A 14,733-nucleotide genomic window follows, 5' to 3' on the forward strand; every position below is an offset into this window, starting at 1 on the left:
TGATATTGGCTAGCTTGGTGGAGGAGCTAGCTTGGTACAGGCATAGAACAGAAGACCACTCTGCAGAGATATGTTGATGAAGCTTAAGGATCAGCTAAGTGGTTGAAAGCTATCCTTTACGGGTTTTGCTGCTCCAGTGCCTTGGAATTTGTGAGATGACGCATGAAGTATGTAACAATTCTCCTTAACAAAACTGGTGTTATCCAGTTTCTTTTTTGGCTTGGCAATAGGAATAATGACTTTCACAATTTAGGCAACCAAAGAGTAAAATTCTAGTGTAAGTTACTTTAGATATAAGCAATGGAGTGATAAATCTTGGGGGGGTGGGTAACTAGGACTTCAGTGTCAATGCAGGAGTATTGCAGTTCACAACAGATAATTCTGAAAAGTTGCCAGAGATAAAATGTTTGAGCTCATTAAAGCAATCCAATAGAAAATTACCCTCTATTTTGTAAGATCATATGTTAGTAACAAATAACGTCTATATCTATACATTTCCTACTTTAGATGCTTTCTTGTGTTTTTAATGTGATGCTGTGGTGGTGTCAAGGCCCAGTAAGTATAGTAATAATCATTACAAATTGATTACAACACTGAGCAAGAGATAGCACATTCACTGTTGTACCAATCATAGCCTTATGTGTGTCACCACTAAGTAGACAAAAATCATTAAGCATGAAAGCCAAAGGTGGTCATATACATAGTAACTCCGAGACTTGAAATGTTTCATCTTGATTTTTATGGTTTCACTTCTGAAATTTAAAAGTGACCGTGCCGAATAAAATCTCAATGTTTCTTCAATCAAGAAACCTGCCCAGGATTTTTGATCCTAGACTAGTTCCACTTAACCTGGGCCAAAGAGAACAGGTAACCCGGTCCGTTTGTTATCCTGTCCCCTGAGTTCTTTGCAGGATGCGCTGGAACTCAGCAGGTGTAGACCTGCCCTCTAGTGGATCTGGGTGCGCGACGACTTAGGTTCAACGTCTGCTGTGTCGGGCTTGACAAGGATTATTAAACTCAATCGTCCATCAAAAGTGACCTGTTGGGGGTCTGGATTAGGTGCTGAGCAAGTGAAAAGTTCAAGTGGCAAAAGAGAACCTGCGGCTGAAGGTAATGCCCGTTCTTCAGCTTCCATCTGGGGACACGAGGCTTTCAATTGTTCCAGCCTCTCGGGTTGCACACTTGAACGGATGCGAAGCCCTCCCCTGAGCTCTCGGAGCTCTTGGCTCTTTGCACGCGGGCGCTGAGGCAAACCCCCATCGTGATGGAACTTTGGGAAGTGGCCCCGCGGGGCCCCGCCCCGCGGTCAGCGCAGAGCAGCCGTGACTGGCTTGCAAGTGAAGCCGCGGGGTCCCCGCGTCGCCTGCCCAGATTGTGACGGCCGCCCAGGGGGAGCGGCTTCCCACCGCATCGTCGGGGCGCTCAGACACCTCGGGGGCCCAGAACATGGCTGCGCCTGCCCGCTCGGTCCGGGCCAGCGGCTGCTTCCTGAGGGCGCGCGGCCGGCGCGGGAGAGCTGGCAGCTCTCCCACGCTTGCGCCCGGCGGGTGGGTAGAAACGCCGGTCACGTCTCCGGGGTGGCCAAGGGGCCTCCGTAGGGCAGGTGGGGCCGGGGCCAGCGCCCCCAGCCAGAGCACCTCGGGCGGACGCTCAGGCTCCGCTCATTTCCGCCGTCCGTGCCCGGGCGTGCATGTGCGCCTGCGCGCGCGCCCCTCGCGGCGGAAGTGGTGGCGACAAAGCTCGGTCCGCCTGGGCCCGGGAGTGCGGGGCGGGCCCAGGGTGCGGGGCGCGCCGGGGCGGCGGGCGGTGGGGAGGGCGGAGCCCAGGAGGCGGAGGCGGGAGCAGACCAGCACAGCCGCACCGAGCCACCCGAGACCAGTCCCCTCACCTGCTGCCCTTCCCGCCCCACCCGCCCTCCCGGTTGCCGCCCCCACGCCGGGAGAGGCGCCCGTCTGGCGCCGCCGCTCGGCGAGCCGCTCCCGCGAGCCCGCGGGTGAGTCCCCCGCAGCCCAGAAAATGGGTCTGGGGCTTTGGGGGGCGCCCGGATTACCTCTTGTCCCCCGTTTCTAGAAACTTCCAGGTCTTGGGGGCGTCCGGGGTACCCGGCTGGGGGCGTCTCCGGGGCGCTGCCCCGCCCCACCGGCGTGAGTCGGGGGATGCGGGCAGCCAGGGGGCGGGCGCGGGGCCTGGGGGGCGGTGGGCGGCGGTCCTTCCCCGCACCCGTCAGCGCTGCTTCTCCGGTTTCTTTTGCAGATGCTGCTGCTAGGGGTGGTGGGCGCAGCCGCGGGTCGTGTGGCCGGGAGCGGGGGTGACGGCCTGGGATTCCGGGGGCCTCTCTTCTTGCCCTCCTCTCCTCTCTCTTCCCAGTGTGGCCGTGGCTGACACTAAAGACTTTGTAGCCATCAACCCAAGTGCAGTTTCGATGGAAGATGAAGGTAAAGGCCCCCGGCAGGCGGGTTGCAGCGCGGAGTTGAGGGTGTGGTGGTTGGCTTTTAAGTTGTCTGTCTTTCGCCACCTTTTTAATTCTCTGATTTTATTTTTTCCTTTGTGAAGTGTCCAAGGAATTGCTTTCCTAGGATATCTAGCTTTTATTTTGGTAACATAGGGCGTTTCGGAAATTAAGGTTCTGTAGGGTGACTGAGCTTGATTCTGCTTTCCCGAGGAACCTGCTTCTTTAGCTTAGGGGATGGAAGGGAAGTTTTCATTTCAGATGGCATCTCTGCATGTTTCCATAGTCTCTGAGAGAGGAATCACTCCAGGGGAAGTGGAGATGCATCCCTGTATATTTGCATATCAAGCCTTGATTTGGTGTAACTGGATTCGTTTATAAGAAAGAAAACGATTTTTTATTAAATGCAGCTTTGGGGAAAAAAAATTCGTTGTTTTTCAGTTCACAAAAATCAATTCTGATTTTAACGAAATATTATGAGGTGATTTCCTTTCTTAAAGTTCCTCCTCATTTCAAAACATGCTTTGGGAGGTTGACAGTGGAACCTGTTTGTCCACTGTATGCTGCACGTGCACTGGATTATCATTCACATGTTACTTGATTCCTTTGGCCTTATCAAAAATTTAATGCTTTTCATACACTGATTATTTTTTAAAAGCATTGAACAACTCTGAATCAATGTTGTTGTTTTTCCCCTCCTGAAACAAGCACACTTATTCTTTGGACTGACTTCTGACTTGTGTGTGATAATCTTTTTTCATTTATTCCTTTTTTTTTTTTTTTTTTTGAGTGGGGCTGTAAGTTGCTATGAAAGATATTTACAAATTACATTTTGTTTTCATGAATCTTTGGTTTTTAAAATCTATATCTGGTACAAAGGAGCTGCAGTTGGGCTTGCTGGCTGCTTTCTAATTTGTTTTTCTGTTGTTGAAAATGTAAGCTTGATTGTCCTAAGTAGGACTAGTTATTTTAAACTAGACTTTTCTTATATGCGATAATCTGTTTTGCTATCTGAGACCCCTGGGATATGAGGGAAATACGATGAGAGGCATGATTATCTTGCTTAATTTTACTCTGGATGGATAATTTGTGGAAGACATTTTCTGAAATACTCATGTATATAACTGCAGCGGACTTTTACTGTCTAACTGGATCTTTAGAAACAGCATTCAAAAGCAATGATTTTTGTCTGGTGGTATGGAAAATCAGTTTTCTGAGGTTTTTTCTACTTTGTCTTTTAGTTTATAGATTTAAGGAAGGCAGATCCTTTATGTAAAAGAGACAAAGGATATTAAATGCCTTCATATACCTGTTTCTTGGTAGTTGAATCTTAAATAACATGTTAAACTTGAGCTTCGGATTTTAGAATGTTACCAGATTTAAGAGTGTAGCCTAAAGTCAGTGGATTGTTAGATGTTGCTTTTCTGTTTCTTGATCTCTTAGGAAAAGGAGCATGACTAATAAAGCTGACTGTCATTGTCTGTTCAGGTGGGAGGGAGTGGTTGTGAGATGGGAACATGGTGCACGCTTATGTCTGAGTCTCTGTACTCTATGGCCAAATAATGATTTGGCCTCATAGTAAAAGATTATACAATTCTTAAAAACTAGTGGAGGTTTTCTGCCTCATAATGATCGAGGCCATTTTTGTCAGTTTCTCATTACCATAACACTTCTTTTTCTTTTCTTAAACATTTTTAAGAACTTGTATATAGCCTAGAAATTTTCAAAACCAATTGGCCATTTTGAAATACATAGATTACTGTCGCTTTCCTTTTTACAGTTAATATTCTCTTTTATATGAGATATAGTAACATCTTAGGGGTGTGAAACAAAAACAGACTGGAATTATACCTTAACCACTAAAAGTTGTGTGATTTTAAGCAAATTAACCTTTCTAAGCCTCTGTTTCCTCATCTATAAATCGGGATTGATAATACTTAGCTTACATAGTTAGGAGGGTTAAATGAGAAACTGTATAAATTCTCTTGGGAGAGAGGATGGCTAGCATTTAAGAGCATGCACTGTGGAACCAGGCAACTTGATTTGAATGCTGGATCCCCACTTACCATCATTTGGCCTTGGGCACATTAGTAAAGCGTTTTGTGCTTCAGTTTCTTTATCTGTGAAATAAAGATACTGGTAGAACCTACCTTATTAGTAGCATTTAGGTTGTTAGCATTTAGAATAGTATCTGGCATATATAGTAGTGCTCAATAAATGTTAATTGTAAATAGCCTAGCCCAGTGTTTGCATACTAATATGCCACCTGCCATTAATGTTGTTATGACATTGAATGTTTTTTTGGTTAATAAATTTATTTATTTATTTATTTAGGGCTGCATTGGGTCTTTGTTGCTGCGCGGGCTTTTCTCTAGTTGCAGTGAGTGGGGGCTGCTCTTCGTTGCGGTGCGTGGGCTTTTCGTTGCGGTGGCTTCTCTTGTTGCGGAGCACGGGCTCTAGGCGCACGGGCTTCAGTAGCTGTGGCTTGCGGGCTCTAGAGCGCAGGCTCACTAGTTGTGGCGCATGGGCTTAGTTGCTCCGTGGCATGTGGGATCTTCCCGGACCAGGGCTTGAAGCCGTGTCTCCTGCATTGGGAGGTAGATTCTTAACCACTGCGCCACCAGGGAAGCCCATGACATTGAATGTTGAAAGGGGGTACAGTAGTGGCCAAAATGCTCTGTGTGAAGTTTTCATTATTAGTTAGGGAGTGGGTGGAGTTAAGTACAGAATTTTCTGTAGTGTAAGGCTTTAAGCCCATAGAGAAGTTGGGGCTCTACCAACAAACCAGAGGACAGTGTAGAAAGAGACAGGCTTGGATTTGAATCTGAATAGGTAATTTTTTTCCTCTCCTAAATATCTCATGAGTTACTATGTTTCTAAGCTTTTTTAGCTGCTGAGTTTTCCCATCTGGAAATGGGATAGCGGCCTCTTTTGGAGGGTGGGTGTGAGGAAAGAATGAAGCCTGGTATGTAAAGTGCTGAGAAGGATGGTTGATGCACAGTTAGCCTGCTGAGTGACTGAGTGATTGCTGCTGTTCCCCAGAAACAGAGACTCCTCCAGTAGGTGTGTAGGTAATTTCCGCCTACCTCTAGGTGTGTATAGGATGGAATTGCTAGTGGCCCTGGGAGTGGGAGCCTGGAGGTCCTTAGGGAGTGTGCCGTGTCTACAACTTCGTCCATGTGGCTCCTTTCAGCCACGGTGCTTATTTCTTTTGGTGCTTCAGTTTCAGTTCTTCTGGACCTTTCTCCCATGGCCCATTTAAATTTTCTCGGCAAACCTTGATCAATTTTTAGCCTTAGCCTCCAGGATGCATCATGAATACTTAGAGTCAGTCACTAGAAGTATCTGAAATATTAGTTTCCTGGAATTTCAGGGACTGGTTCTAGACTTCCATTCATGGGTTAGGATTTTATCCACATCCTTTGGAACTCCTTTTTGCATGTTTATCACAGATCTAAACAGATACCATTTAGGAATTGGAGATGCACAAGTAAATGGCTCTTTTTCTGATTTTTAAAAAATTAATCATTTGTATGTTTAAAGGGATGGCTTATTAGAAAAGATATTTCTAGCTGGAGAAATTTGCAAATAATTTCTCCTTCCCAGTAATGGATTTTTTTGTTTGGAATAAATTTGGTCTGTTTCATAGAAAAACCACTATAAATTTAATGCACATGAAACTATTTAACATAGCCTTAAATATAGAAATATAATAATCTTCAAGATTTTAGGACATGCTTAATTTAAGGTTAGAAGCATGGCTAATCCATCTAGAATAAATTCCCCTGATCTTTTTGGATAGCATTTGAAAATGATAGTATGTTTCTTTACACTTTACTTTTTAAAATAGTTTATTATTCAAGTTCAAATTGTTAGTCACTAGAAATATGTTAAGAAAAGATTATGTTAGGATAGTTGGAGGAACTGTAAGGAAAAAAGGATGGGAAACCATATTAATTGTATTTCTTTAACTAAGAATAAGAAACCCGGTTATAAAAATATTTTATATCTTTAGGTGTGGAAAATATTTATAATGTTTGCAGTTTTGTTGATAAAATAATATTCTTAATCAGTATTTCTGGAAAAGAGTTGAAACTAAAAGATTATGTGATAGCATTTGATAAACTGTAGTAATTTAACCCAGAGGAAGGATGCTGCAGAGAATATTTGTAAGTAGTAGTCTCCTGACAGTTGAGTCCTAAATACATGATTTGTCTTAATGTTTTTATTATTCATTTAATGTCAGTAGAACTCAACTCTGTTAACTGAAGCAGTATCAATCAGAATAGTCTCCTAGGGAACATTCCCCTTGGAGCTCAAGGCTGATTTTCTTTTGAGATCTTGGTTAACCTTAATCTGTTTATTAACAAGGTTAAATTTCATTTTAAAGCTGGAAAGAACACCTTAGCTTGATGGTAAAGTTAGCTGGGAAAATTTTAAATTACACCGTTGTTACATGTAACATCTTAAAGATCTCTTTGTAAGTTCAAAAGTTCCTCCCATGTTTACTTTGTTAAATAACAGGTTCTTTTTATAATGATTTCAGGCATCAGTTGTGACAAGATTATTTTTACAGTTTTCATATGGACAAGTGTTAGTAAAAGGCGGTAAAGTAAAAACTGGTTAGATGAACTCTGGGTTAATGCCATCATTTCATACAGGAAAGGATTTCTCAGAAAAAAAAAAAGGTCAGGCCATCAATGCAATTTCCTTTATATGGCTGGTATTTATATGCATTGGTTAATATGTTTTCCGTCTTCAAGGTTTTAAGTTAATATTGACAAAGTTATACATCTTAGAATTACAGTCATTCCTTAGTATCAGGGGATTGGTTCCAGGAGCCCCACACATATCAAAATCTGAGGATGCTCAAGTCCCTTATACAGAATGGTGTAGTAATTTACATATGGCCTGTGCACATCCTCCCTTACACTTTAAATCATCCTTAGATTACTTATAATACCTAATGCAATCTAAATGTTATATAAATAGTTGTAAAAAACAATGTAAATAGTTGCTAGCATGCAACAAATTCAAGTTTTGCTTTTTGAAACTTTCTGGAATTTTCTTTTAGTGTTTTTGATCTGCAGTTGGTTGAATCTGCCACACAGAACCTGTGGATAAGGAGGGCCGAGTTACTCAAATTGTGTTCAGTTAGATTAGTTTAGACTAAGCTTATTGGATACATTTAGAAAAAAATGGAATGAAATGTTACAAGGCTATCATAGGTTATGGACAGAGAAAGACAGTAATAGCAGGGGTCAGAAACATCATTTTAAGATGGTTGTAACTGGGCATCGAATTCAATTTCAATCTCTTTCTTCCTGCATCAGATGTTAGAGAATGTGTGAATTGGAATTATGTCTTTAATATTCCTGTTAATGATAATTTCTTGGTAAAGGGAGGTCTTTTGGCTTGACTTTTGATCATTTCATCAAGTTACTGACCTAAACTTGTGTCCCCCAAGAGGAAATAACAGAAATTTAGCACAACACATTCTTTTTTTTAAAATTATTTATTTATTTATTTATTTGACTCTGTTGGGTTTTCATTTCTGTGCGAGGGCTTTCTCTAGTTGCGGCAAGCGGGGGCCACTCTTCATCGCGGTGCGCGGGCCTCTCACTATCGTGGCCTCTCTTGTTGCGGAGCACAGGCTCCAGACGTGCAGGCTCAGTAGTTGTGGCTCACGGGCCTAGTTGCTCCGCGGCATGTGGGATCTTCCCAGACCAGGGCTCGAACCTGTGTCCCCTGCATTGGCAGGCAGACTCCCAACCACTGCGCCACCAGGGAACCCCGCACAACACATTCTTTATTCTTTCAGAAAGCTCTGAGACGTTGAAGGATCCTTGTAGAAATTATTTTCATTTATTTATTTAGTTACATAAAACGAATAACCTGATAAAGTTGGAATAGCAGTAGGACCCTGACACTGAATATATTTGCTACTGTGTACTGGTGTTTGATTTCAGTTCTTTACAGGAAAACTCAGAAATAATAAGGTAGAAGTATTTAGGATGTTACCCATAATACTTTTCTTGATCATTATTTTTTTGAAACTGTGAAGTATAAATTAAAACTTTTGATTAGGTTGTGAATTTCAGATAGTGGATTTACAGTTATTTTGATTGTGATGTCTTAAAGTCAAAAAGGACAAAGCATTTCCTAAGAACCATTAATATAATGAAGTTCTGTTCTCTGTCTAGGAGAGAGATCAACTTTATTTTTTAAAAAAATATTTATTTATTTATTTGGCTGCGCTGGGATTTAGTTGCTGCACGTGTGATCTTCGTTGCTGTGTGCGGGATCTTTAGTTGTGGTGTGTGGGATTTTAGTTGCGGCATGCGGGATCTAATTCCCTGACCAGGGATTGAACCTGGGCCCCCTGCATTGGGAGTGTGTAGTCTTAACCTCTGGACCGGCAGGGAAGTCCCGAGAGATCAGTTTTAAAACAGATCCTGGATTTTTTTCTCATCTTAAAGCCTTTCATTTACAGTATAAATAAATTAACGTTTTTGTGCTGTATATTATGTTATGAATGTGTTGTATATATATGTAAATATATATGTTTGTGTGCAGTTATTTCACTAGATTTTGTTTGACCATCTGTTTTAGAGTTTCCCTAGTGGAATGTTTGCTGTACCTACCTCTGGGTCTAAACATTGGGAGGGGCAGAAATGCTAGTTGGTTCAAGCTTTCTTTGGGAATCTTACCTCACTTCCCTCTTGAGTGTCAGTTCTCCATTCCCTTGGAGAAGGCAAGAGTGGTGCATGGCACAAGTGCCAGAAATAGCATGTGAGCCACTTTTTAATGGCACGTGAACTAATCTCTCATGTGTCCTTTTCTTAATGCTTGTCAGGGCTGCTCCTTACTGCGAGTTAACATCTGAGTGAAAGTGTCTGCGATGGGACGGGAAATTTCAGTTTCCTTTCCCACTCCAGAAAAAGAGGATGTGGTCTTTGCCAACTACTCTTTGGTATCTGCCAGCCCCCTACCCTAGAGGTTGGTAGTTCAGTTATGATATCTTGATGTATTATTCATTATTAATTCATTTGAGGGACCAAGAGAGGTGAATTTCTTCTGATTTCTACGGGTAGTAGAAAAAAGGCAGGGAGTTGGCCTTGTGTCTACATTAGAATGATGGGAATGGAGGGTAAGGATGGATGAGAGAGACATTTTATGCCTAGGCAAAACTGGCGGAGCGTGGGCAGTATCTTGATGACAGGGAATGAAGGGGAGGGTTGAGTCAGAAGTGGCTGCAGGCTGTTGAGCCAGTGCAGACGGGTGAGTGGAGGTGCTGCTGACTGGCTGAAGGAGTGAGCTCACGTGGGCGCTGGCCAGAGGGAGGGTGTTGGAGGTCACACTGTCTGTGTGTGGAGAGAGGTTTGTTTTAAAATCAAACACCACTTGGGCTAGAAGACCAGGGTTCAAAGCAAGCTCTTGAGGACAGAGACCCTCAGTTGTCCCTAATTCAGTTTGAAAAGGGTCTGGCACGTAGCCCTTGTCCATTGAATGAAAATACTGCCTTCTTCACTCTAACTCAGTCGTTCTCAGCTGGGGACAGTTTTGCCCTCCATGAGGCATTTCCAGTGTCTAGAGAGGTTTTTGTTAATCACAACTGTGGGAGGATGCTTCTGCCATCCAGTGGGTAGGAGCCAGTGATTCTGGTAAACATCCTGTGATTGACAAGACAGTCCCCTGTCCTCACCAAAACAAAGAATTACCTGGCCAAATGTCAGTGGTGCTGAGATTGAGAAACATTGTTCTAGCCAAAGGCAAGGAAGTTAGCTCCTCTAAGCAATGATTTCCTCACTTATAAATAGATAATAATGACTCTACTTCAGGCTTTTTGGGATCAAATAGGGCAAGATGTGTAAGTGCCTGGCATGAAAAAGCTGCTCAGGAAATACTAATTTCCTTTACCTTGGTTGATGAATAGATTTGAGGAAATTATTTTTGTCATTGGTCTTTTAAACAACTTCTGATTTCAAGGCTTCACATATTTTTCTGAGATGCATGGGACGCCTAGCAAAACTATAGTTGCGTTTATTATCTTAATGCTTTTCTCATGGTTTCATCAAATTATATTTTTGACTCTACTTTGGCTTGGGGTTTGAGTATTTCATGATTTGTTTCTATCAGTAGGCAAAAATGTTAAAATCTGGATTAAAAGTTTTTACCTACTAATCATGTAGGTTAAATTCATTATTTTACTCGCTTTCAGAACTTTTACTATTTGAAAGCAGTATTATTGTTCTTTGAAATTAAGACTGAAGTGTCCTGAGTTACTTGTTTTGGAAAATGCCAGACCTCGTATATCTGTGATGTCCTTTTCCTTTTTATCCATTTACAAAATTTCAAGTAGGCTCCTCTCAGAAGTCAGCACTTTCCTTCAGATTTACTTATTTAGGGTGTGGATAGGTGGCTTTCTTTTGCTTGTCAAGTACCTTTTTATTCTCTTTTGTGAAGTGTGGACATTACCACCGTCTGTTCCACTCATGTTAGGGACAGGACACATGTATTTTCAATTCTAATACAAGAGACCATTCCCTTGGAAATGCATTCTAATCATAGCCTCACTGTGTTTTAATGTTTATTTACATGTACATAGTTGTGTGGCATTCTCATTTTTGAGGAGTCCTTTGCTGGTACTTTGAGGAGTCTTTCCTTTAGGAAAAAAATCAGTTCTGTCTCCCATGCATTAATTTTCCCATCTGTCACATGAGATTAATAAAGTAAAGCTGATTTTGTGGCAGCAAAGAAATTCTCATTCAACTTAAATCTATAGGATTCAAAGTGGTAGCTTTTGATGCCATTAAGTTGTATCTGACCACAAATTGCTGGAAGGGCTTACACAGCTCCCTGTTGTACCTGTAGCCCTCTAGGTCAGGTAAGTACAGGGTGTGAAGAAGGCCACAGTCATGTCTTTGATTTCATAAGGGGTTGGTTTGCCATAGTCTGTAAAGTTAAGTCCATCAGTTAACTGCTGCCTGAAATGAATGCCATTGGTGTAGGAGGTAGTAGGGGAAGGAATTAAGGAATCTACCATTTGTATGGTTGAATTACTGGCTAGTCCATAGATTTCAAGGACAGTGATTCCTTTAACAAACGAGGACCACAGTCTTTTAAATTCTGGTATTACTGGTAAAATAATTGTTGCTAGCTGAAGGCTTTAAAAAACAGTAGTTGTATGTTTAATAATAAATGTAATTTTTCACTTGTAATAATTCATTTGTAATTAATACCTTCCTCTTGTGAGGAGGTACTTTGAAACTGCAAACATCCTGCACCTCATCATACTTTTTTTTTTAAAATAAATAAATTAATTAATTAATTTATCTTTGGCTGCGTTGGGTCCTCGTTGCTGTGCGCGGGCTTTCTCTAGTTGTGGCGAGTGGGGGCTATTCTTCGTTGTGTTGTGAGGGCTTCCCATCTTGGTGGCTTCTCTTGTCGCAGAGCACGGGCTCTAGGGCACGTGGACTTCAGTAGTTGTGGCATGCGGGCTTCAGTAGCCATGGCTCGTGGGCTCTAGAGCGCAGGCTCAGTAGTTGTGGTGCACAGGCTTAGTTGCTCCGTGGCATGTGGGATCTTCCCGGACCAGGGCTCAAACCTGTGTCACCTGCACTGGCAGGTGGATTCCTAACCACTGCACCACCAGGGAAGTCCCTCTATTGCCGTCAGCTTAAAATAATCCACATGCCAAAGTGGCACATCTTGGGGAGACCTGTTAGAACTCCTACACTCTCATTCCTTCTATATTTATTAATTGCAGTTCTACTGTTAAGGAAGAATTGTCCTTTTTCCTCCATTTACCAATGGTCCAATTATTTATTTACATGGATCTGTGGATATTTATTTTACCATATGGGTTAAAATCCAGTGCTTTGTTGCTCAAATTGTTCCAGCTTTGGTTATTGAGAACACATTCAAATTTGCCTGCTGTGTCCTTTCTACAGCGTACCCATCATTTTGTGAGAACTAATTCACTTTCTGGTACCACAGTGCGTTCCCCATGTGTCTCATGTTTTTCCTGTTTGCACCAGCCATGGAATCAACCATTTTTCCAAAGGAGGCAGATTCATTTTATTGGAGAATGGTATCTAGAAACCAAGATTTGGGTGCCAGGTGTGCTCAGTACTGTTGGGGTGTTACTGTTTCTGAGTCTTCTTAGTAGACAGAACTAGCAAATACATGTATAGTAATACTCATTTGTAATTTACATAAAAATATATTTTTATTTCGTTATCTGTCCATCTACATGTAAATTAAAAACCATGAGTTCATAGTGATGCTGCCAGTTCCAATCCCATACCTCAGGGTTCATTCCAGTTCCCCCCGCTCCAGCTTTTTCCCTTTCCTTTTCCTTTCTTCTCCAGAGGTAAGAAATCTGTTCTCATCCACAGTATATTTACTTATTTGTTCAATCTTTGTGCACACACACAAAAGTAGTTTCAGAATTGCTAACCTTTTCCCCTGTGAGAAACACATTAAAAACATTTTTTTTTCTAGTAAGATGAAGTAATTACCTATATAGTTTTCATCGTTTTTTTATGTGTTTTTGTTGTCTCAAATTAATTTTCCCTTTTTATGTTGAGTTTGTTACCAAATTGAAGTTGCTATAGTTATTTTTTCTACTTTTTTTCTCCCTTTAACCTTTATGCTATAATAAAGTGTTTAAGAACCTATTCTGGTAAAGAGTTGCAATTTTCTGAGTCTGTCACCTTACTGAAAGTTCTGTGTACTTCTGCCTTTTTGTTTCTGGTAGATGGCAGGTCTAGTGTTGATTAACTCCCTCAGCTTTTGTTTGTCTGGGAAAGTATTTGTCCTTCATATGTGAGTGATAAGTTTGCTGGCTAGAGTACTCTTGAGTGACAGTTTTTATCTTTCAGTGTTTTTTTTTTTTTAAATTAATTAATTAATTTATGGCTGTGTTGGGTCTTCGTTTCTGTGTGAGGGCTTTCTCCAGTTGCGGAGAGCGGGGGCCACTCTTCATCGCAGTGCGCGGGCCTCTCACTGTCGCAGCCTCTCTTGTTGTGGAGCGCAGGCTCAGTAATTGTGGCTCACGGGCTTAGTTGCTCCGCGGCATGTGGGATCTTCCCAGACCAGGGCTGGAACCCGTGTCCCCTGCATTGGCAGGCAGATTCTCAACCACTGTGCCACCAGGGAAGCCCTCTTTCAGTGTTTTGAGAATGTCATTCCATTCCCTCCTGGTTGTAGAGTTTCTGCTGAGAAATCTGCTGGCAGCCTGAGTGGGGTCCCTTTCTAGGTTACCTTTAAAATTCTTTTTTTGTCATTGATTTTTGACAATTTTAGTATAATATGTCTTGGAGAAGGTCTTTTTGCATTGAGGTAATTAGGTGTTCTCTTAGCTTCATGGGCTTGTATATCTGGTTCCTTTCCCCAGGTCTGGGAATTTCTCAGTTATTATTTCTTTAAATAAACTCTCTGTTTTCTTCTCCTTCTCTTCTCCTGGGATACCTGTTACCCTAATGTTGCCCTTCCTAAAAGAGTCTGATAGCTCTTGTAGAATTTCCTCATTTTTAAAGTATCTTATTTCTCTTTCCTCTTCTAGTTGTATCATTTCTAGATTTCTGTCTTTGAGACAGAAATTCTCTCTTCCATATGGTCTGCTCTATTTCCAGTGCTTTATAATTCATTCTTCATCTTGTTTGAGTTCTTCAGCTCCAGAATTTCTGTTTGGTTCCTTTTTAGAGTTTCAGTCTCTTTGGTAAAGTGTTCCTTCTGTTCATTAATTTTATTCCTGAGCTCATTGAAGTGCTTTGAGTTTTCCTGTAGCTCATTGAGTTTTTTCATGACAGCTATTTGGAATTCTCTACCAGATTGCAATATTCTGTGACTTTAATTTTGGTTTCTAGAGAATTGTCCTTTCCTTTTTTGTGGTACAGCGTTACTGTGGTTGTGCACGGTGCTTGATGAGTTGTTCCTCTGCCAGTGCATTTGAAGTGGTGACCGCCTTTCTGCTGGATTCTGAGCACTTTCCATCCTCCACCACCTCCGTCGGAGGTGTGGCTCCAGTGCCCTCATTATTTCCTCTTGTGCCTCCGGAGTTGTTGGTACCTTGCTTCTGCCAGTGTCACTGGTGTTACGGTGTCGCTACCTGGTGGTGCGCCCCAATGGTGGGCTCGTCGTTTGCATCCGGGATGCCCTGAGTTGTAGGCTACGCTGCTGTGGGAGGGGGAAGGAAGGGGGTGGGGGGAGTTAGGGTTGCACAGACGCCTCTGCTGTGTCGGGTGTTGTAAGGTGTGAGAGCTCAGCTACTGCAGGTA

The 14,733-nt window shown here is 42.2% G+C and overlaps 1 protein-coding gene across 6 annotated transcripts in view; it reads left to right on the plus strand.

The window, feature by feature from the left end:
* Positions 1-14,733, plus strand: part of ATP2C1 (ATPase secretory pathway Ca2+ transporting 1) — a 118,386-nt gene that overhangs the window by 12,198 nt on the left and 91,455 nt on the right. Inside the window, exons 1-2 of one of the 6 annotated variants that reach the window (XM_036851696.1) lie at positions 1,861-1,993; positions 2,254-2,435. The exons of 1 other annotated variant lie outside the window; for it this stretch is intronic. In XM_036851696.1, coding sequence (XP_036707591.1) covers positions 2,430-2,435 — 6 coding nt within the window. In that variant the 5' untranslated portion in view covers positions 1,861-1,993; positions 2,254-2,429. Of the gene's footprint in view, positions 1-343; positions 1,994-2,031; positions 2,145-2,253; positions 2,436-14,733 lie in introns of those variants that run through there. 4 more of the 6 variants (XM_036851698.1, XM_036851697.1, XM_036851700.1 and 1 more) reach the window with 4 other exon arrangements.

The sequence above is a fragment of the Balaenoptera musculus genome, chromosome 4, assembly GCF_009873245.2.
Source record: "Balaenoptera musculus isolate JJ_BM4_2016_0621 chromosome 4, mBalMus1.pri.v3, whole genome shotgun sequence".
Classification (NCBI taxonomy): Eukaryota; Metazoa; Chordata; class Mammalia; order Artiodactyla; family Balaenopteridae; genus Balaenoptera; species Balaenoptera musculus.